Source organism: Ascaphus truei, unplaced genomic scaffold (assembly GCF_040206685.1).
Source record: "Ascaphus truei isolate aAscTru1 unplaced genomic scaffold, aAscTru1.hap1 HAP1_SCAFFOLD_295, whole genome shotgun sequence".
Lineage (NCBI taxonomy): Eukaryota > Metazoa > Chordata > Amphibia > Anura > Ascaphidae > Ascaphus > Ascaphus truei.
The window spans coordinates 455,626-478,645 of NW_027455912.1; the positions used below are offsets into that span (position 1 = coordinate 455,626).

General features: G+C 53.0%; 1 protein-coding gene across 1 annotated transcript in view; it reads left to right on the forward strand.

The window, feature by feature from the left end:
* The window catches only part of DOC2A (double C2 domain alpha), a 53,277-nt gene extending 30,818 nt beyond the window's left edge, over positions 1–22,459 (forward strand). The window contains exons 7-10 of the mRNA XM_075583173.1: positions 1,788–1,945; positions 9,336–9,417; positions 11,867–11,963; positions 18,811–22,459. Of these exons, the coding sequence (XP_075439288.1) occupies positions 1,788–1,945; positions 9,336–9,417; positions 11,867–11,963; positions 18,811–18,947 (474 nt within the window). The 3' untranslated portion in view covers positions 18,948–22,459. The remainder of the gene's footprint in view (positions 1–1,787; positions 1,946–9,335; positions 9,418–11,866; positions 11,964–18,810) is intronic.
* Positions 22,460–23,020: the final 561 nt, after the last annotated feature.

A 23,020-nucleotide genomic window follows, 5' to 3' on the forward strand; every position in this document is an offset into this window, starting at 1 on the left:
CCTGCACACTCTGCACACACAGCATCCTGTAACAACCCCAGCACACTCTGCACACACAGCATCCTGTAACAACCCCAGCACACTCTGCACACACAGCATCCTGTAACAACCCCAGCACACACTGCACACACAGCCTTCTGTACCAACCCCAGCACACACAGTATCCTGTACTAACCCCAGCACACACAGTATCCTGTACTAACCCCAGCACACACAGTATCCTGTACTAACCCCAGCACTCTCCACACACAGCATCCTGTTCTAACCCCAGCACACTCTGCACACAGCATCCTGTACCAACCCCAGCACTATCCACACACAGCATCCTGTACCAACCCCAGCACTCTCCACACACAGCATCCTGTACCAAACCCTGACACTCTCCACACACAGCATCTTTACCAACCCCAGCACTATCCACACACAGCATCCTGTACCAACCCTAGCACACTGCACACACAGCATCCTGTACTAACCCCAGCACACTCTGCACACACAGCATCCTGTACCAACCCCAGCACACACAGTATCCTGTACTAACCCTAGCACACACTGCACACACAGCATCCTGTACTAACCCCAGCACACTCTGCACACACAGCATCCTGTACTAACCCTAGCACACTCTGCACACTCAGCATCCTGTACCAACCCCAGTATCCTGTACTAACCCCAGCACACTCTGCACACACAGCATCCTGTACTAACCCCAGCACACTCTGCACACACAGCATCCTGTACCAACCCCAGCACTCTCCACACACAGCATCCTGTACTAACCCCAGCACTCTCCACACACAGCATCCTGTACCAACCCCAGCACACTCTGCACACACAGCATCCTGTAACAGCCCCAGCACACTCTGCACACAGCATCCTGTACCAACCCCAGCACACTCTGCACACACAGCATCCTGTACCAACCCCTGCACACTCTGCACACACAGCATCCTGTACCAATCCTGTACCAACCCGAGCACACTCTGCACACACAGCATCCTGTACCAACCCCAGCACACTCTGCACACACAGCATCCTGTACTAATCCCCGCTCCTCTCTGCACACACAGCATCCTGTACTAATCCCAGCTCCTCTGCACACACAGCATCCTGTACTAATCCCAGCTCTCTCTGCACACACAGCATCCTGTACTAATCCCATGTCCTCTCTGCACACACAGCATCCTGTACTAATCCCAGCTCCTCTCTGCACACACAGCATCCTGTACTAATCCCAGCTCCTCTCTTCACACACAGCATCCTGTACTAATCCCAGCTCCTCTCTGCACACACAGCATCCTGTACTAATCCCAGCTCCTCTCTGCACACACAGCATCCTGTACTAATCCCAGCTCCTCTCTGCACACACAGCATCCTGTACTAATCCCAGCTCCTCTCTGCACACACAGCATCCTGTACTAATCCCAGCTCCCCTCTGCACACACAGCATCCTGTACTAATCCCAGCTCCTCTCTGCACACACAGCATCCTGTACTAATCCCAGCTCCTCTCTGCACACCCACATCCTGTACTAATCCCAGCTCCTCTCTGCACACCCACATCCTGTACTAATCCCAGCTCCTCTCTGCACACACAGCATCCTGTACTAATCCCAGCACCTCTCTGCACACACAGCATCCTGTACTAATCCCAGATCCTCTCTGCACACACACAGCATCCTGTACTAATACCAGCTCCTCTCTGCACACACAGCATCCTGTACTAATCCCAGCTCCTCTCTGCACACACAGCATCCTGTACTAACCTCACCCCCTCTCTGCCCCCAGCTGGAGCGCTGCCAGGAGTGGGAGTTGGAGGAGAGGGGTCGGATCCTGCTGTCCCTGACGTACAGCGCGGAGCAGGGGGGGCTCCTGGTGGGAATCGTGCGCTGCGCTCACCTCGCAGCAATGGACGTCAACGGCTTCTCCGACCCCTACGTTAAAACGTGAGTGCCGTGCTCTTTGGCGTTATTAAAGATGGCCGCCAGCATTAAAGTCCCAGTGCCACATTAAACCAGTCCTAGTTATCATTTAACGCAAAGTCACCTAATGACAGGGACGCGTTTAATGGGTTAAAGGGGCCCACGCAGGGGCAAAGTGACCTAAAGACAGGGGTGTGTTTTATGGGTTAAAGAAGGGGTCTCAAACTCAGGCCGTATGTATAACAACACGCCGAGCGATGTAACAACACGCCGAGCGATGTAACACACAGATATAACAACACGCCGAGCGATGTAACAACACGCCGAGCGATGTAACAACACGCCGAGCGATGTAACAACACGCCGAGCGATGTAACAACACGCCGAGCGATGTAACACACAGATATAACAACACGCCGAGCGATGTAACAACACGCCGAGCGATGTAACAACACGCCGAGCGATGTAACAACACGCCGAGCGATGTAACAACACGCCGAGCGATGTAACACACAGATATAACACGCCGAGCGATGTAACAAGACGCCGAGCGATGTAACAACACGCCGAGCGATGTAACAGCACGCCGAGCGATGTAACACACAGATATAACAACACGCCGAGCGATGTAACAACACGCCGAGCGATGTAACAACACGCCGAGCGATGTAACAGCACGCCGAGCGATGTAACACACAGATATAACAACACGCCGAGCGATGTAACAACACGCCGAGCGATGTAACAACACGCCGAGCGATGTAACAACACGCCGAGCGATGTAACAACACGCCGAGCGATGTAACAACACGCCGAGCGATGTAACACACAGATATAACAACACGCCGAGCGATGTAACAACACGCCGAGCGATGTAACAACACGCCGAGCGATGTAACAACACGCCGAGCGATGTAACAACACGCCGAGCGATGTAACAACACGCCGAGAGATGTAACAACACGCCGAGCGATGTAACACACAGATATAACAACACGCCGAGCGATGTAACAACACGCCGAGCGATGTAACAACACGCCGAGCGATGTAACAACACGCCGAGCGATGTAACAACACGCCGAGCGATGTAACAACACGCCGAGCGATGTAACAACACGCCGAGCGATGTAACAACACGCCGAGCGATGTAACAACACGCCGAGCGATGTAACAACACGCCGAGCGATGTAACACACAGATATAACAACACGCCGAGCGATGTAACAACACGCCGAGCGATGTAACAACACGCCGAGCGATGTAACAACACGCCGAGCGATGTAACACACAGATATAACAACACGCCGAGCGATGTAACAACACGCCGAGCGATGTAACAACACGCCGAGCGATGTAACAACACGCCGAGCGATGTAACAACACGCCGAGCGATGTAACAACACGCCGAGCGATGTAACACGCCGAGCGATGTAACAACACGCCGAGCGATGTAACAACACGCCGAGCGATGTAACAACACGCCGAGCGATGTAACAACACGCCGAGCGATGTAACACACAGATATAACAACACGCCGAGCGATGTAACAACACGCCGAGCGATGTAACACACAGATATAACAACACGCCGAGCGATGTAACACACAGATATAACAACACGCCGAGCGATGTAACAACACGCCGAGCGATGTAACACACAGATATAACAACACGCCGAGCGATGTAACAACACGCCGAGCGATGTAACAACACGCCGAGCGATGTAACAACACGCCGAGCGATGTAACACACAGATATAACAACACGCCGAGCGATGTAACAACACGCCGAGCGATGTAACAACACGCCGAGCGATGTAACAACACGCCGAGCGATGTAACAACACGCCGAGCGATATAACAACACGCCGAGCGATGTAACACACAGATATAACAACACGCCGAGCGATGTAACAACACGTCTTCTTTGTACTCTCTTTGTATCTAAAGCCCTCTCCCGCCTTAAACCTCTCTCACTGACTGCCCCACACCCCTGGAAAGTCCTTCCCCTCAGTACCCGACTAGCACCCTCTCTATCCACCTTTAAGACCCACCTTAAGACACACTTGCTTAAAGAAGCATATGAATAGCACTGTGAATATTCTGAACACATGATACATAAAGCTTGTTCCCCTGCAGACGCGCTTACCAGAACTCCCTCCTACTGTCTCTGTACGTTCTCCCTACCTACCAATTAGACTGTAAGCTCCTCGGGGCAGGGACTCTCTTCCTTAATGTTACTTTTATGTCTGAAGCTCTTATTCCCATGACCTGTTATTTATATTATTTGTTATTTATATGATTACAACATGTATTACTACTGTGAAGCGCTATGTACATTAATGGCGCTATATAAATAAAGACATACAATACAATAGATATAACAACATGCCGAGCAATAACACGCCAAGCGATGTAACAACACATAGATCTAACAACACGCCAAGCGATGTAACAACACATAGATCTAACAACACGCCGAGCGATGTAACAACACATAGATCTAACAACACGCCGAGCGATGTAACAACACATAGATCTAACAACACGCGGAGCGATGTAACAACACATAGATCTAACAACACGCCTAGCGATGTAACAACACATAGATCTAACAACACGCCGAGCGATATAACAACACATAGATCTAACAACACGCCGAGCGATGTAACAACACATATATCTAACAACACGCCAAGCGATGTAACAACACATAGATCTAACAACACGCCAAGCGATGTAACAACACATAGATCTAACAACACGCCGAGCGATGTAACAACACATAGATCTAACAACACGCCGAGCGATGTAACAACACATAGATCTAACAACACGCCGAGCGATGTAACAACACATAGATCTAACAACACGCTGAGCGATGTAACAACACATAGATCTAACAACACGCCAAGCGATGTAACAACACATAGATCTAACAACATGCCAAGCGATGTAACACACCGAGCGATGCAACACGCAGAGCGATGTAACAACACGCAGATATAATAACATGCAGAGCAATCTAATAACACGCAGATATAATAACATGCAGAGCGATCTAATAACACGCAGATATAATAACACGCAGAGTAATAATACGCAGAGCGATAGAGTAACACGCACACAGCAATATAATCCCCTCTCCCTACCCCCATTTCTGCACCCCTCAAACCACATACGTAACCTTCTCCCCCTGCTGTGCCCCCTTTCTCCCCCTCCCTATCACACGAGGTTAGGGAGATCTGAGAGTGACCTCATTCTACAGTTATTCTGCATACAGACCAATGCTAAATGGGGCATCGCAGACTGTGTGTGTGTGTGTGTGTGTGTGTGTGTGCGCGTCAGCTACAAGTGGGCACACCAGAGAGTGAGAGAATAAATTGCAAGCCGATTTGGGAAGCGCAGGGATTTTGTGTTTCCATACGTCTCCCAATTCCCTCTCCCAAGCAGCTATCCGAAGGCACTGAACGTTATATAATGCTCCGTAAGCATTCTGTTATAAGGGTACACCGGAGCTCACTTCATGTATGCATGCATGCATGTATGTATGTATGCATGTATGCATGTATGCATGTATGCATGTATGCATGTATGCATGTATGCATGTATGCATGCATGTATGTATGCATGTATGCATGTATGCATGTATGCATGCATGTATGCATGCATGTATGCATGTATGCATGCATGTATGCATGTATGTATGTATGTATGCACACGCTTCAGATTTTCACATATTATTTCAAACCTAAACGATTATTAGATCTTAATCCAAGTCCTAATACTAGATAAAGATAACCTGATCAAACAAATGACACAAAAACATGAAACTTTATGAATATTTATGTAACCCTGTCCCCCCCCCCCCCCCCAATCTCACATAGGGTCTCCTAGGTAAATGCTCCTTTGGTTACATGGCTGTGTGTGGTGCATACCTGCTGGTAACAGGGGGCCCTGGGCCTCCCGCATGGTGTAATGGGGAATAACCGCAGAGAAGAAGAGGCAGGCACACGGTCTAAATCGGCAGTGACAGGGTTTACACCGTGAGAAAGGCAGTGTCACTGCCGAAACGTTGGCTTTCTTGGCACATTAAACCCTTTCACTGCTGATTAAGACTGTGTGCCGGCTTCTTCCTCTCTACTGGATCATTTTGGGGACTTCAGGAGCTCCCCAGAACCAGCGCACCTGCAGCTAAGTACCCCACTATCACCTGATTGTCTGAGTGCGTGCACAACCCTTTTTCTACAAAGGGGAATAACAGGACAGGCTTCTGGGGTCTTGCCCAAATTCTACTCACAGGTGCAGCGCCTCCATCTTGTGCAGCCCCCAGAGGTATGGGGTGAAGTCTCTGCAAAATAACTCTTGTCCCCCTCCTCCTAATATACTTCAGTCTCAGGCCAGGAGGCATAGGTAAAAACACAGGATCTTTATTTGGGTTTCTTTTTCAGCAGCCACAGATCATAGCAGTTCTTAGGGTATCCACCCTCAGGATGTCCCTGAACCCACTCCCAGCCAAGGACACCGAGAGCAGTTCTTGCTCTTCCCCTATCCCCTTGTGGGATAGGAGGTGAATGGTTCACCCCCACTCCCCGGAGGGAGGGCCTCAAGCCTGCCAGCGCCCTGACAGCTTGGTACGGATAACCTGTCTCTATCAAAGGTAGAGACCAACTGCTACATCAGGAAGTGCCATGCATTAAGCAGCCTCCAGTAGGAACCACCCCTGTGCTTCGGATTGGGCACAAGGCCTGGTTACACTACTTTCCTTTACTCACTGCACTGCAAGAAGTGGGGGAAACCCATGATTGCTCCTGGCAAACCTGCCCTTACGAGGTATTACTGCCAGGAGGAGGACAGAACTATAGACCACAACTACCCAGGGCTACCTTTATTTATCCACAAATGATTAAACATTCACTATCCCCGTGTGACAGTCTGTGACCCTATAGCTCAGTACCTGGTGGCGCCCCCTTGAGCAGCGATGACAAACTGCGCGTGTCCTGTAACTGCGGCTCAGTCTCACATCGGCTGTGAGGAATTTGGGCCCATTCCTCCTTACAGAACTGCTTCAGCTCAGTGACCTTTGAGGGCTTCCTTGCATGGACAGCTCGGACTGTGACGGCCCTTCTAACACACAGAATTTCTTCCTCTGCAGCCGGTCTCTTGTAGATCTGCTTGTACGTTTAGGAGCATTGTCTTGCTGTGTGACCCACTTTCACTTCAGCTCACGGACGGGTAGCCTGACATTCTCCTCTAGAGTCTTCTGATACAATGCCGAATTCCTGGTGGTGTCAGTGATGGCGCGCCGTCCAGGTCCTGAGGCAGCAAAGCAGCCCCAAACCATCACCCTCCCACCCCCATGCATGACGGTTGGGATGAGGTTCTTCTGGTCGAACACAGTTTTGGTTTTCGCCAAACACAACGTTTCTCATTCAGGTGCAGCGCTGCTTCTCCCCCCCCCCCCCTGCCCCCCCAGACAGCACTGCTTCTCCCCCCCCCCAGACACAGCGCTGCTTCTCCCCCCCCCCGACACAGCACTGCTTCTCCCCCCCCCAGACACAGCGCTGCTTCTCCCCCCCCCGACACAGCACTGCTTCTCCCCCCCCCAGACGCAGCACTGCTTCTCCCTCCCCAGACCCCAGACACAGCGCTGCTTCTCCCCCCCCCCCCCCCAGACACAGCACTGCTTCTCCCCCCCCCGCCCCCCCAGACACAGCACTGCTTCTTCCCCCCCCCAGACACAGCGCTGCTTCTCCCCCCCCCAGACACAGTGCTGCTTCTCCCCCCCCCCAGACGCAGCGCTGCTTCCCCCCGTAAACACAGCACTGCTTCTCCCCCCTCTGCCCCCCCACACACAGCGCTGCTTCTCCCTCCCCAGATACAGCGCTGCTTCTCCCCCCCCCCAGATGCAGCGCTGCTTCTCCCCCCCCCCCCGACACAGCGCTGCTTCTCCCCCCCCCAGACACAGCACTGCTTCTCCCCCCCCGACACAGCGCTGCTTCTCCCCCCCCACACAGCGCTGCTTCTCCCCCCCCAGACACAGCGCTGCTTCTCCCCCCCCAGACACAGCGCTGCTTCTCCCCCCCCCGCCCCCCAAGCACAGCGCTGCTTCTCCCCCCCCGCCCCCCCAGACACAGCGCTGCTTCTCCACCCCCAGATACAGCGCTGCTTCTCCCCCCCCCAGACACAGCGCTGCTTCAAAAGACACAGCGCTGCTTCTCCCCCCCCCAGACACAGCGCTGCTTCTCCCCCCCCAGACACAGCGCTGCTTCTCCCCCCCCGCCCCCCCCCAGACACAGCGCTGCTTCTCCACCCCCAGATACAGCGCTGCTTCTCCCCCCCCCCCAGACACAGCGCTGCTTCAAAAGACACAGCGCTGCTTCTCCCCCCCCCAGACACAGCGCTGCTTCTCCCCCCCCCCAGACACAGCGCTGCTTCTCCCCCCCCCCCCCCCCCAGACACATACTTAAATATACATAATACATCAAATCTATGCAACAGACAAACACACACAGCAGGCAGTGCACATACATATACACCATGATCACACACAGCAGGCAGTGCACATACATATACACCACGATCACACACAGCAGGCAGTGCACATACATATACACCGTGATCACACACAGCAGGCAGTGCACATACATATACACCGTGATCACACACAGCAGGCAGTGCACATACATATACACGGTGATCACACACAGCAGGCAGTGCACATACATATACACCGTGATCACACACAGCAGGCAGTGCACATACACATACACCATGATCACACACAGCAGGCAGTGCACATACATATACACCATGATCACACACAGCAGGCAGTGCACATACACATACACCATGATCACACACAGCAGGCAGTGCACATACACATACACCGTGATCACACACGTGAGCTGGGAGATCTGTGTCCCCAAGGGAGAGGTGACCTATTTGTAACAGAGGGTGGGCACAAGACCCCCCCCAATAGACATCTAAAGGGGGAGGCCGTGCGGAAGAAGCAGGGGAGCGCGCGACAGCTGTGCCACTGCCGGGGTCTGCAGGGAACCTGCGCTCATTGGCCGGAGCTCGGAACCTGCGCTCATTGGCCGGAGCTCGGAACCTGCGCTCATTGGCCGGAGCTCGGAACCTGCATCTGATTGTATCTCGCACACTATCATTCACATGAATGATTTATCAGCACTGGGGACAGATAAGAGGTCTGACCTCATGTTTCCTAACCTCCTGCCTGACCTCTAATCTTTTGACCTTGTGTCTGGCTCCCCCCCACCCCCTGTATGTCTGACCCACCCCATGACATCTAATCCCTTTGTCTGCCTCTTTGACATTGTGTCTGACCACCTAACTCACTGTATACCTGACCCCCTGACCTCTTCACCTCATGCCGGACTTCTGTCCCTGCAGGTACCTGAAACCGGACGTTGAAAAAAAGTCCAAACACAAAACATCCGTGAAGAAGAAGACGCTGAACCCGGAGTTCAATGAGGTGAGGAGAGACGCTCTGCGGCAAGGGGGTGAGGTGGGGGGGGGGGTGCACAACGCTTTGTGGGTGGGGGGTGGATGGTTAGAGGAGCAGATGTTCTGCAGAAGGAGAACGCATCGCTCTGCAAGTTATCATATTGCTCCTCCGGCTGGGAAAGGGTTAAGGTGGGACGCTCTGCTGGGGGGGTTGGAGCAAGGCTTGGCAGGGTCAGAGATAAAGAGACATGGCGGGGCTGGGAGATCCGCGGGGGCGGGGCTGGGAGATCCGCGGGGGCGGGGCTGGGAGATCCGCGGGGGGCGGGGCTGGGAGATCCGCGGGGGGCGGGGCTGGGAGATCCGCGGGGGCGGGGCTGGGAGATCCGCGGGGGCGGGGCTGGGAGATCCGCGGGGGCGGGGCTGGGAGATCCGCGGGGGCGGGGCTGGGAGATCCGCGGGGGCGGGGCTGGGAGATCCGCGGGGGCGGGGCTGGGAGATCCGCGGGGGCGGGGCTGGGAGATCCGCGGGGGCGGGGCTGGGAGATCCGCGGGGGCGGGGCTGGGAGATCCGCGGGGGCGGGGCTGGGAGATCCGCGGGGGCGGGGCTGGGAGATCCGCGGGGGCGGGGCTGGGAGATCCGCGGGGGCGGGGCTGGGAGATCCGCGGGGGCTGGGCGATCCGCGGGGGCTGGGCGATCCGCGGGGGGCGGGGGCGATCCGCGGGGGCGGGGCGATCCGCGGGGGCGGGGCGATCCGCGGGGGCGGGGCGATCCGCGGGGGCGGGGCGATCCGCGGGGGCGGGGCGATCCGCGGGGGCGGGGCGATCCGCGGGGGCGGGGCGATCCGCGGGGGCGGGGCGATCCGCGGGGGCGGGGCGGGGCGATCCGCGGGGGCGGGGGCGGGGCGATCCGCGGGGGCGGGGCGGGGAGATCCGCGGGGGCGGGGCGGGGAGATCCGCGGGGGCGGGGCGGGGAGATCCGCGGGGGCGGGGGCGGGGAGATCCGCGGGGGCGGGGCGGGGAGATCCGCGGGGGCGGGGCGGGGAGATCCGCGGGGGCGGGGCGGGGGAGATCCGCGGGGGCGGGGCGGGGAGATCCGCGGGGGCGGGGCGGGGAGATCCGCGGGGGCGGGGCGGGGAGATCCGCGGGGGCGGGGCGGGGAGATCCGCGGGGGCGGGGCGGGGAGATCCGCGGGGGCGGGGCGGGGAGATCCGCGGGGGCGGGGCGGGGAGATCCGCGGGGGCGGGGCGGGGAGATCCGCGGGGGCGGGGCGGGGAGATCCGCGGGGGCGGGGCTGGGAGATCCGCGGGGGCGGGGCTGGGAGATCCGCGGGGGCGGGGCTGGGAGATCCGCGGGGGCGGGGCTGGGAGATTCGCGGGGCGGGGCTGGGAGATTCGCGGGGCGGGGCTGGGAGATTCGCGGGGCGGGGCTGGGAGATTCGCGGGGCGGGGCTGGGAGATTCGCGGGGCGGGGCTGGGAGATTCGCGGGGCGGGGCTGGGAGATTCGCGGGGCGGGGCTGGGAGATTCGCGGGGCGGGGCTGGGAGATTCGCGGGGCGGGGCTGGGAGATTCGCGGGGCGGGGCTGGGAGATTCGCGGGGCGGGGCTGGGAGATTCGCGGGGCGGGGCTGGGAGATTCGCGGGGCGGGGCTGGGAGATTCGCGGGGCGGGGCTGGGAGATTCGCGGGGCGGGGCTGGGAGATTCGCGGGGCGGGGCTGGGAGATTCGCGGGGCGGGGCTGGGAGATTCGCGGGGCGGGGCTGGGAGATTCGCGGGGCGGGGCTGGGAGATTCGCGGGGCGGGGCTGGGAGATTCGCGGGGCGGGGCTGGGAGATTCGCGGGGCGGGGCTGGGAGATTCGCGGGGCGGGGCTGGGAGATTCGCGGGGCGGGGCTGGGAGATTCGCGGGGCTGGGAGATTCGCGGGGCTGGGAGATTCGCGGGGCTGGGAGATTCGCGGGGCTGGGAGATTCGCGGGGCTGGGAGATTCGCGGGGCTGGGAGATTCGCGGGGCTGGGAGATTCGCGGGGCTGGGAGATCCGCGGGGGCGGGGCTGGGAGATCCGCGGGGGCGGGGCTGGGAGATCCGCGGGGGCGGGGCTGGGAGATCCGCGGGGGCGGGGCTGGGAGATCCGCGGGGGCGGGGCTGGGAGATCCGCGGGGGCGGGGCTGGGAGATCCGCGGGGGCGGGGCTGGGAGATCCGCGGGGGCGGGGCTGGGAGATCCGCGGGGCAGGGCTGGGAGATCCGCGGGGGCGGGGCTGGGAGATCCGCGGGGCAGAGCTGAGAGATCCGCGGGGCAGGGCTGGGAGATCCGCGGGGCAGGGCTGGGAGATCCGCGGGGCAGGGCTGGGAGATCCGCAGGGGCGGGGCTGGGAGATCCGCGGGGCAGGGCTGGGAGATCCGTGGGGGTGGGGCGATCCGCAGGGGTGGGTTGGGAGATCCGCGGGGGCGGGGTTAAGTGACATGTGTTTCCAATTGGTCAGGAGTTCTTCTATAAGATTGGACAGATTGAGCTGCAGAAGCGGAGTCTGGAGGTGACAGTCTGGGACTATGACCTCGGGAAATCCAACGATTTCATAGGTGAGAAGCATACTCTGCTATTCCAGTATCACTAATACTACTGCATCCCGCTCTGCTATTCCAGTATCACTAATACTACTGCATCCCGCTCTGCTATTCCAGTATCACTAATACTACTGCATCCCGCTCTGCTATTCCAGTATCACTAATACTACTGCATCCCGCTCTGCTATTCCAGTATCACTAATACTACTGCATCCCGCTCTGCTATTCCAGTATCACTAATACTACTGCATCCCGCTCTGCTATTCCAGTATCACTAATACTACTGCATCCCGCTCTGCTATTTCACTATCACTAATACTACTGCATCCCGCTCTAATATTCCAGTATCACTAATACTACTGCATCCCGCTCTGCTATTCCAGTATCACTAATACTACTGCATCCCGCTCTGCTATTCCAGTATCACTAATACTACTGCATCCCGCTCTGCTATTCCAGTATCACTAATACTACTGCATCCCGCTCTGCTATTCCAGTAGCACTAATATTACTGCATCCCGCTCTGCTATTCCAATATCACTAATACTACTGCATCCCGCTCTGCTATTCCAGTATCACTAATACTACTGCATCCTGCTCTGCTATTCCAGTATCACTAATACTACTGCATCCCGCACTGCTATTCCAGTATCACCAATACTACTGCATCCCGCTCTGCTATTCCAGTATCACTAATACTACTGCATCCTGCTCTGCTATTCCAGTATCACCAATACTACTGCATCCCGCTCTGCTATTCCAGTATCACTAATACTACTGCATCCCGCTCTGCTATTCCAGTATCACTAATACTACTGCATCCCGCTCTGCTATTCTACTATCACCACTACTACTGCAGTCCTCACTACTATTCCAGTATCACTAATACAACTGCATCCCGCTCTGCTATTCCAGTATCACTAATACTACTGCATCCCGCTCTGCTATTCCAGTATCACTAATACTACTGCATCCTGCTCTGCTATTCCAGTATCACTAATACTACTGCATCCCGCTCTGCTATTCCAGTATCACTAATACTACTGCATCCTGCTCTGCTATTCCAGTATCACTAATACCTCTGCATCCCGCTCTGCTATTCCAGTATCACTAATACTACTGCATCCCGCTCAGCTATTCCAGTATCACTAATACTACTGCATCCCGCTCTGCTATTCCAGTATCACTAATACTACTGCACCCGCTCTGCTATTCCAGTATCACTAATACTACTGCATCCCTCTCTGCTATTCCAGTATCACCAATACTACTGCATCCCGCTCTGCTATTCCAGTATCACTAATACTACTGCATCCCGCTCTGCTATTCCAGTATCACTAATACTACTGCATCCCGCTCTGCTATTCCAGTATCACTAATACTACTGCATCCCGCTCTGCTATTCCAGTATCACTAATAATACTGCATCCCGCTCTGCTATTCCAGTATCACCACTACTACTGCAGTCCTCACTACTATTCCAGAATCACTAATACTACTGCACCCCGCTCTGCTATTCCAGTATCACTAATACTACTGCATCCCGCTCTGCTATTCTAGTATCACTAATACTACTGCATCCCGCCCTGCTATTCCAGTATCACCAATACTACTGCATCCCGCTCTGCTATTCCAGTATCACCAATACTACTGCATCCCGCTCTGCTATTCCAGTATCACTAATACTACTGCATCCCGCTCTGCTATTCCAGTATCACTAATACTACTGCATCCCTCTCTACTATTCCAGTATCACTAATAATACTGCATCCCGCTCTGCTATTCCAGTATCACTAATACTACTGCATCCCGCTCTGCTATTCCAGTAGCACTAATATTACTGCATCCCGCTCTGCTATTCCAATATCACTAATACTACTGCATCCCGCTCTGCTATTCCAGTATCACTAATACTACTGCATCCCGCTCTGCTATTCCAGTATCACTAATACTACTGCATCCCGCTCTGCTATTCCAGTATCACCAATACTACTGCATCCCGCTCTGCTATTCCAGTATCACTAATACTACTGCATCCCGCTCTGCTATTCTACTATCACCACTACTACTGCAGTCCTCACTACTATTCCAGTATCACTAATACAACTGCATCCCGCTCTGCTATTCCAGTATCACTAATACTACTGCATCCCGCTCTGCTATTCCAGTATCACTAATACTACTGCATCCTGCTCTGCTATTCCAGTATCACTAATACTACTGCATCCCGCTCTGCTATTCCAGTATCACTAATACTACTGCATCCCGCTCTGCTATTCCAGTATCACTAATACTACTGCATCCCGCTCTGCTATTCCAGTATCACTAATACTACTGCAACCCGCTCTGCTATTCCAGTATCACTAATACTACTGCATCCCTCTCTGCTATTCCAGTATCACCAATACTACTGCATCCCGCTCTGCTATTCCAGTATCACTAATACTACTGCATCCCGCTCTGCTATTCCAGTATCACTAATACTACTGCATCCCGCTCTGCTATTCCAGTATCACTAATACTACTGCATCCCGCTCTGCTATTCCAGTATCACTAATAATACTGCATCCCGCTCTGCTATTCCAGTATCACCACTACTACTGCAGTCCTCACTACTATTCCAGAATCACTAATACTACTGCACCCCGCTCTGCTATTCCAGTATCACTAATACTACTGCATCCCGCTCTGCTATTCTAGTATCACTAATACTACTGCATCCCGCCCTGCTATTCCAGTATCACCAATACTACTGCATCCCGCTCTGCTATTCCAGTATCACCAATACTACTGCATCCCGCTCTGCTATTCCAGTATCACTAATACTACTGCATCCCGCTCTGCTATTCCAGTATCACTAATACTACTGCATCCCTCTCTACTATTCCAGTATCACTAATAATACTGCATCCCGCTCTGCTATTCCAGTATCACCACTACTACTGCAGTCCTCACTACTATTCCAGTATCACTATTACTGCAGCCCGCTCTTCTATTCCAGTAACACTATTACTGCAGCCCGCTCTTCTATTCCAGTATCACTATTACTGCATCCCGCTCTTCTATTCCAGTATCACTAATACCACTGCATCCCGCTCTGCTATTCCAGTATCACTAATACTACTGCATCCCGCTCTGCTATTCCAGTATCACTAATACTACTGCATCCCGCTCTGCTATTCCAGTATCACTAATACTACTGCAGACTTCTCTACTATGCCACTATCACTAATACTACTGCAGACTTTTCTACTATGCCACTATCACTAATACTACTGCAGACTTTTCTAATATGCCACTATCGCTAATACTACTGCAGCAGACACTGCTATTCCAGTATCACTATTACTGCAGCCCGCTCTTCTATTCCAGTAACACTATTACTGCAGCCCGCTCTTCTTTTCCAGTATCACTATTACTGCAGCCCGCTCTTCTATTCCAGTATCACTATTACTGCAGCCCGCTCTTCTATTCCAGTATCACTATTACTGCAGCCCGCTCTTCTATTCCAGTATCACTATTACTGCATCCCGCTCTGTATTCCAGTATCACTAATACTACTGCAGCCCGCTCTGCTATTCCACTATCCCTAATACTACTGCATCCCGCTCTGCTATTCCAGCATCATTAATACTACTGCATCCCGCTCTACTATTCCACTATCCCTAATACTACTGCAGCCACCTCTGCTATTCCACTATCACTAATACTACTGCAGCCCACTCTGCTATTCCAGTATCATTAATACTACTGCAGCCTGCTCTGTATTCCATTATCACTAATACTACTGCAGCCACATCTGCTATTCCACTATCACTAATACTACTGCAGCCCGCTCTGCTATTCCACTATCCCTAATACTACTGCAGCCCACTCTGCTATTCCACTATCCCTAATACGACTGCATCCCGCTCTGCTATTCCACCATCACTAATACTACTGCAGCCACATCTGCTATTCCAGTATCATTAATACTACTGCAGCCTGCTCTGTATTCCATTATCACTAATACTACTGCATCCCGCTCTGCTATTCCACTATCACTAATACTACTGCATCCCGATCTGCTATTCTACTATCACTACTGCAGCCTGCTCTGTATTCCATTATCACTAATACTACTGCAGCCGCTCTGCTATTCCACTATCACTAATACTACTGCAGCCTGCTCTGTATTCCATTATCACTAATACTACTGCAGCCGCTCTGCTATTCCAGTATCACTAATACTACTGCATCCCATTATCACTACTGCAGCCTGCTCTGTATTCCATTATCACTAATACTACTGCAGCCGCCTGCTATTCCACTATCACTACTGCAGCCGCTCTACTATTCCACTATCACTACTGCAGCCTGCTCTGTATTCCACTATCACTAATACTACTGCAGCCGCTCTGCTATTCCACTATCACTAATACTACTGCAGCCACTTTGCTATTCCACTATCACTAATACTACTGCAGCCGCTCTGCTATTCCAGTATCACTAATACTACTGCATCCCGCTCTGCTATTCCAGTATCACTAATACTACTGCATCCCGCTCTGCTATTCCAGTATCACTAATACTACTGCATCCCGCTCTGCTATTCCACTATCACTAATACTACTGCATCCCGCTCTGCTATTCCAGTATCACTAATACTACTGCATCCCGCTCTGCTATTCCGGTATCACTAATACTACTGCATCCCGCTCTGCTATTCCAGTATCACTAATACTACTGCATCCCGCTCTGCTATTCCAGTATCACTAATACTACTGCATCCCGCTCTGCTATTCCAGTATCACTAATACTACTGCATCCCGCTCTGCTATTCCAGTATCACTAATACTACTGCATCCCGTCTGCTATTCCAGTAGCACTAATATTACTGCAGCCGCTCTGCTATTCCAGTATCACTAATACTACTGCATCCCGCTCTGCTATTCAAGTATCACTAATACTACTGCATCCCGCTCTGCTATTCCAGTATCACTAATATTACTGCATCCCGCTCTGCTATTCCAGTATCACTAATACTACTGCATCCCGCTCTGCTATCCCACTATCACTAATATTACTGCAGCCCGCTCTGCTATTCCAGTATCACTAATATTACTGCAGCCTGCTCTGCTATTCCAGTATCACTAATACTACTGCATCCCGCTCTGCTATTCCAGTATCACTAATACTACTGCAGCCCGCTCTGCTATTCCACTATCCCTAATACTACTGCAGCCACCTCTGCTATTCCAGTATCACTAATACTACTGCATCCCGCTCTGCTATTCCACTATCCCTAATACTACTGCAGCCACCTCTGCTATTCCAGTATCACTAATACTACTGCATCCCGCTCTGCTATTCCACCATCACTAATACTACTGCAGCCACATCTGCTATTCCAGTATCATTAATACTACTGCAGCCTGCTCTGTATTCCATTATCACTAATACTACTGCATCCCGCTCTGCTATTCCACTATCACTAATACTACTGCATCCCGATCTGCTATTCTACTATCACTACTGCAGCCTGCTCTGTATTCCATTATCACTAATACTACTGCAGCCGCTCTGCTATTCCACTATCACTAATACTACTGCATCCCGATCTGCTATTCTACTATCACTACTGCAGCCTGCTCTGTATTCCATTATCACTAATACTACTGCAGCCGCTCTGCTATTCCACTATCACTAATACTACTGCAGCCTGCTCTGTATTCCATTATCACTAATACTACTGCAGCCGCTCTGCTATTCCAGTATCACTAATACTACTGCATCCCATTATCACTACTGCAGCCTGCTCTGTATTCCATTATCACTAATACTACTGCAGCCGCCTGCTATTCCACTATCACTACTGCAGCCGCTCTACTATTCCACTATCACTACTGCAGCCTGCTCTGTATTCCACTATCACTAATACTACTGCAGCCGCTCTGCTATTCCACTATCACTAATACTACTGCAGCCGCTCTGCTATTCCACTATCACTAATACTACTGCAGCCACTTTGCTATTCCACTATCACTAATACTACTGCAGCCGCTCTGCTATTCCAGTATCACTAATACTACTGCATCCCGCTCTGCTATTCCAGTATCACTAATACTACTGCATCCCGCTCTGCTATTCCAGTATCACTAATATTACTGCATCCCGCTCTGCTATTCCAGTATCACTAATACTACTGCATCCCGCTCTGCTATTCCAGTATCACTAATATTACTGCATCCCGCTCTGCTATTCCAGTATCACTAATATTACTGCAGCCTGCTCTGCTATTCCAGTATCACTAATACTACTGCATCCCGCTCTGCTATTCCAGTATCACTAATACTACTGCATCCCGCTCTGCTATTCCAGTATCACTAATATTACTGCAGCCGCTCTGCTATTCCACTATCACTAATACTACTGCATCCCGCTCTGCTATTCCAGTATCACTAATACTACTGCATCCCGCTCTGCTATTCCAGTATCACTAATACTACTGCATCCCGCCCTGCTATTCCAGTATCACTAATACTACTGCATCCCGCTCTGCTATTCCAGTATCACTAATACTACTGCAGCCCGCTCTGCTATTCCACTATCCCTAATACTACTGCAGCCACCTCTGCTATTCCAGTATCACTAATACTACTGCAGCCACCTCTGCTATTCCAGTATCACTAATACTACTGCATCCCGCTCTGCTATTCCAGTATCACTAATATTACTGCATCCCGCTCTGCTATTCCAGTATCACTAATACTACTGCAGCCACCTCTGCTATTCCAGTACTCCTGCACACAGCTCTAGTCTGCAGCCTGTCCTGTTCCTCCAGCACTGACCTCGCCCCCCCCCCCCCTCTCTCGCCCTGCAGGGGGCGTCACCCTGGCTATGGGCGCCAAGGGTGAGTGTTTGAAGCACTGGATGGAGTGTCTCTCCTCCACCAATCAGCGGACTGAGCACTGGCACACGCTGACCAATGAGCTTCCAGGATCCACCTACACCGACTGAGGAGCCCAGCCTCCTGATTGGAGAAGAGAGTGGAGGACCAAGAAGAGAGCAGGGGAGCGGCGCGCGCGCGCGCGCACACACACACACACACACACACACACACACACACACACACACGCACGTTTCTGTTCCTGATGGGCTCATTAAATATGGCCGCCATTGGGATTTCCTAAGAACCCAATGAATAACCCGTCCCTGATCCATGCTACGTAGGAATCCTCGCTGCCATTTTGAACCCCTCCCCCCCCCGGCTCCTAACACCAGCAGAGTGTCCTGTATACGTTGTATGGCTGACGGCTTGTCACTGGCAACTACAGGGTTAATTCCCATAATGAGCCGGGGGGGTACAAACTGTACCTTTAATACTCGCCTCATCAATGCCAATCAATGCGCTTCTACCCGGCGGCACTAGTGTGAGCGGGTGTCCCCGTCCTACAAAAAACCCTCCAAATCCCAGGAGACTTCAACGGTCCCGCCCATGGGAAGATTTGCCAGGAAACCGTGGCCCCTGGAACCCCGAGCGGAACCGTAGCCCCTGGAACCCCGAGCGGAACCGTGGCCCCTGGAACCCCTAGCGGAACCGTGGCCCCTGGAACCCCGAGCGGAACCGTGGCCCTAATATCACAGCCACGGGAAAGAATGAATAATTCCTCCCTCGCCAAAGAATAACGACTAGATAATGAGCCGTCCTACCCTCGTTACTCTATCCCCGCTAATATCTGAGCCCCGGGCCTAATGATTGGCATTGTATGGAGTTCCCCCCCCGGCGCACACAGGAGAAAGCACTCAGCCGTGCGACGCCTTAATACCAGAGCAACGCTGATCAGCAAAGCTTTATCAGATACTCTACACCGGGGTGGGAAACTGCAGTCCTCAAGGGCCACTAACAGGCTAGGTTTCCAGGATATCCCTGCTTCAGCACAGATGGCTTAGTCATTGGCTGTAATGGCCTGTTCGTGACCCTTGAGAACGGGAGTTGACTACCCCCTGCTCTACATGCTGCACTGGTTCGGCGCAGGGGAGGAGGCAGTACGGGGTTAATAACGGTCTATGGTTAAGGGACGGCGTCACGCTGAGCCGGGCGGTGTCTCTTCTCAGGCCAGCGCGGTCACGTTGGGTCACGTTTCCGCCCTCCACGCGCGGAGCGTTAATTACAACGGTCAGAGTGGGTTTAACTCGCCCGCGGGGGAAACAAAATGGCTGCCACATAAGAAGCCGCAACGTTATCGGTGGTGGTTTCCTATTGGTCAACCATTTCAATTCCCTTTAAAAAAAAAAAAAACATGCAGTGTCACCGGTATCTCGGGAAACCAGGGGGGCGGGAGTTAAAAATGGCACCATTTCAACCAGGATTAACCCCCAATCCTGTAAAACAATGGAGGTATAGTCAGGGGGGCGTGTTGCGGTTGTTTTAGTAACGTACCTATTAACTTGCATAGAGGAAGGTTTGGGGGAGATATAGAGCACACTGAATATGCAGAGTATGGTCAAATTATTGAAATTTGCATATTTCCCAAGTATCCCTTTTTGCAGCAGTCTCTCCCCGTGTTGTAGAGCAGAGGTGCTCAGTCCCCAAGACACCTCCGCCTCTGAACACATCTGAGTTATAACCGACTTTAAAACACGCCAAGTATATGCAAATGATTGAAACTGTGCATATCTCCCAGGCAGCCGTGTTTGCAGGCCCCTCTCCCCGTGTTGCAGTGAGGCGGTATAGAACACATGCATGTGAACACCCCGGGGATATTAAGCTACTTGGAACATGCACAGTACACGGTAATCTCCAGATTTTCCCAGCTAGCCGCGGTCACTCCCGTGTGGCAGTCTCGCCCCGTGTGGCAGTCTCGCCCCGTGTGGCAGTCTGGGTATTCTACGTTACACGTTAACCCCGTGCTAATGAGACACACTGGCCGCTGTTTGGGTGTATAATTAGCTTTATGAGTGTGTGTTCATAACACAATAACGGCAGTTTTTGTTCTATATGGCACTAGCAGTATATGTAGCGCTGTACATAGAATGCTATTCCCAGAGTCACGGGATGAATGTCGCGGTCACACGGAGGTGACACAGGGAGTTGAACCTCACCCACTTCAGACCATGTTCTTGTCACCAAGTTAGGCTTTGTCCCCGCTGGCGCTGAGCGCGCTCATGCTAGGAGAGCTCTCCAAGCATGAGCGCGGGTTGTCCTTTAAAATTTCGCAAGCGCTCGCGGGGGGGAGGCGGGGACACGATGCTGCAGGGGAAGCTGAGCGCGCTAGAGAATATAACATTTTTGTTTAGCTAAGAGCAGAGCGCCGGTGAGCGTGTGTGTGCGCGCGCATCGCGTGAGCGGGGACTTGCATGTATATATTTATATGCAAGTCACCTCGCCAAGCGCCGCCCGCTCAGCGAGCTCAGCGCTAGCGGGGACGCAGCCTTCGTACTTCCAGCCTGTTGCTTACACACTGGTGACACGCATCCCCTGCTCTGCCTACTTCTTCTTAACGTGTCCGTAAGCTTCCTACACACAGCTGCACACGCATATACAACCAGCTATGCACAAATACACACAACCAGCTATGCACACACACTTTTCTATGGCTCTCTACATGAATACTAGTGTGTAGAAGTGCACACTCAGCTGGGTGTGTATACACACACACACACACGCATCTCTTCACAAAATACACACTTGATAATGGTCAGCTTGTGGGTTTAGCCGTGTCACTGGTTTCTGCTGCGTGGGCCGTGACAGGTCCGTCACGGAGAGGGCGGGCACGGAGACGTGGGCATGCCGCTGTACCCACGAGACACGGCTATGCAAGCACACCTCACTCTGGGCTATGCACGCACCGCTCACTCACACAATTTGCACGTATTTTTCCACTGTTTTGTGACTTCTTGTTTTGTACGTTGGGGGGGCGGGTGTGACTTGTTTTTTAGGGGGGGTGGGTGTGTGTGCTCAGGCACTGCATTTATGCAAGATGTGTGTTTTTTGTAACTTTCTCACATTTTTTGTTTCATGGTTTTAATGGGGCGATGCTCTGCAGTACTCAGGCAAGGAGGGGTCGGCAGCGATGCTCTGCGGGACTAGGGCTAAGGTGGCAGAGCGATGCTCTGCGGTTCTCAAGCAGGGAGGGGTTGGCAGAGCGATGCTCTGCGGAACTCGGACAGGGAGGGATTGGCAGAGCGATGCTCTGCGGGTCTCAGGCAGGGAGGGGTTGGCAGAGCGATGCTCTGCGGGACTCGGACAGGGAGGGATTGGCAGAGCGATAATCTGCGGGTCTCAGACAGGGAGGGATTGGCAGAGCGATGCTCTGCGGGTCTCAGGTGGTGGTCACTGTGGAAGGGCTGGCGTGTGCTTTGTGTTTGTTCTTGTGTCAGGGTTTGGGGTGGGGGTGTGAGGGAGGCCGCCCTCACCCCCATGTCTGTGTCCCGGGTTACATCTCTGTGCTTGCATGTCACCGCCTCCTTTTGTAAAGGCAACTGCACTAAATAAAGGCAAATAAACCCCCTCCGGCTCCGTGCTATCTTAATTACCCCCACAAGGGGCAACTGAGGGGAGAGGGGGAAAGAGGAAGAGTGAGGGAAAGAGAGACAGGGAGAAAAAGAGAGGGAAAGTGAGAGAATGAGGGAAAGAAAGATAGAGGAAGAGAGGAAGAAAGAAAGAGTGAGAAAAAGAGAGAGGGAAAGAGCGAGAAAGGGAAAAAGAGCGAGAAAGGGAGAAAAATAGAGAGAGGGAGAAAGGGAAAGAGCGAGAAAGGGAAAGAGGGAGAGAGATAGAAAGAGAGGGAAAGAAAGATAGAGGAAGAAAGAGAGTAAGAGAGAAGGAAAGAGAGGGAAAGTAAGAGAATGAGGGAAAGAAAGATAGAGGAAGAGAGGAAGAAAGAAAGAGTGAGAGAAAGAGAGAGGGAAAGAGCGAGAAAGGGAAAGAGCGAGAAAGGGAGAAAAATAGAGAGAGGGAGAAAGGGAAAGAGCGAGAAAGGTAAAGAGAGCGAGAAAGGGAGAAAAAGGGAAAGAGAGAGGGAGAAAGAAGGAAAGAAAGATAGAGGAAGAGAAAGAGTGGGAGCGCGTGAGAGTGGGAGCGCGTGAGG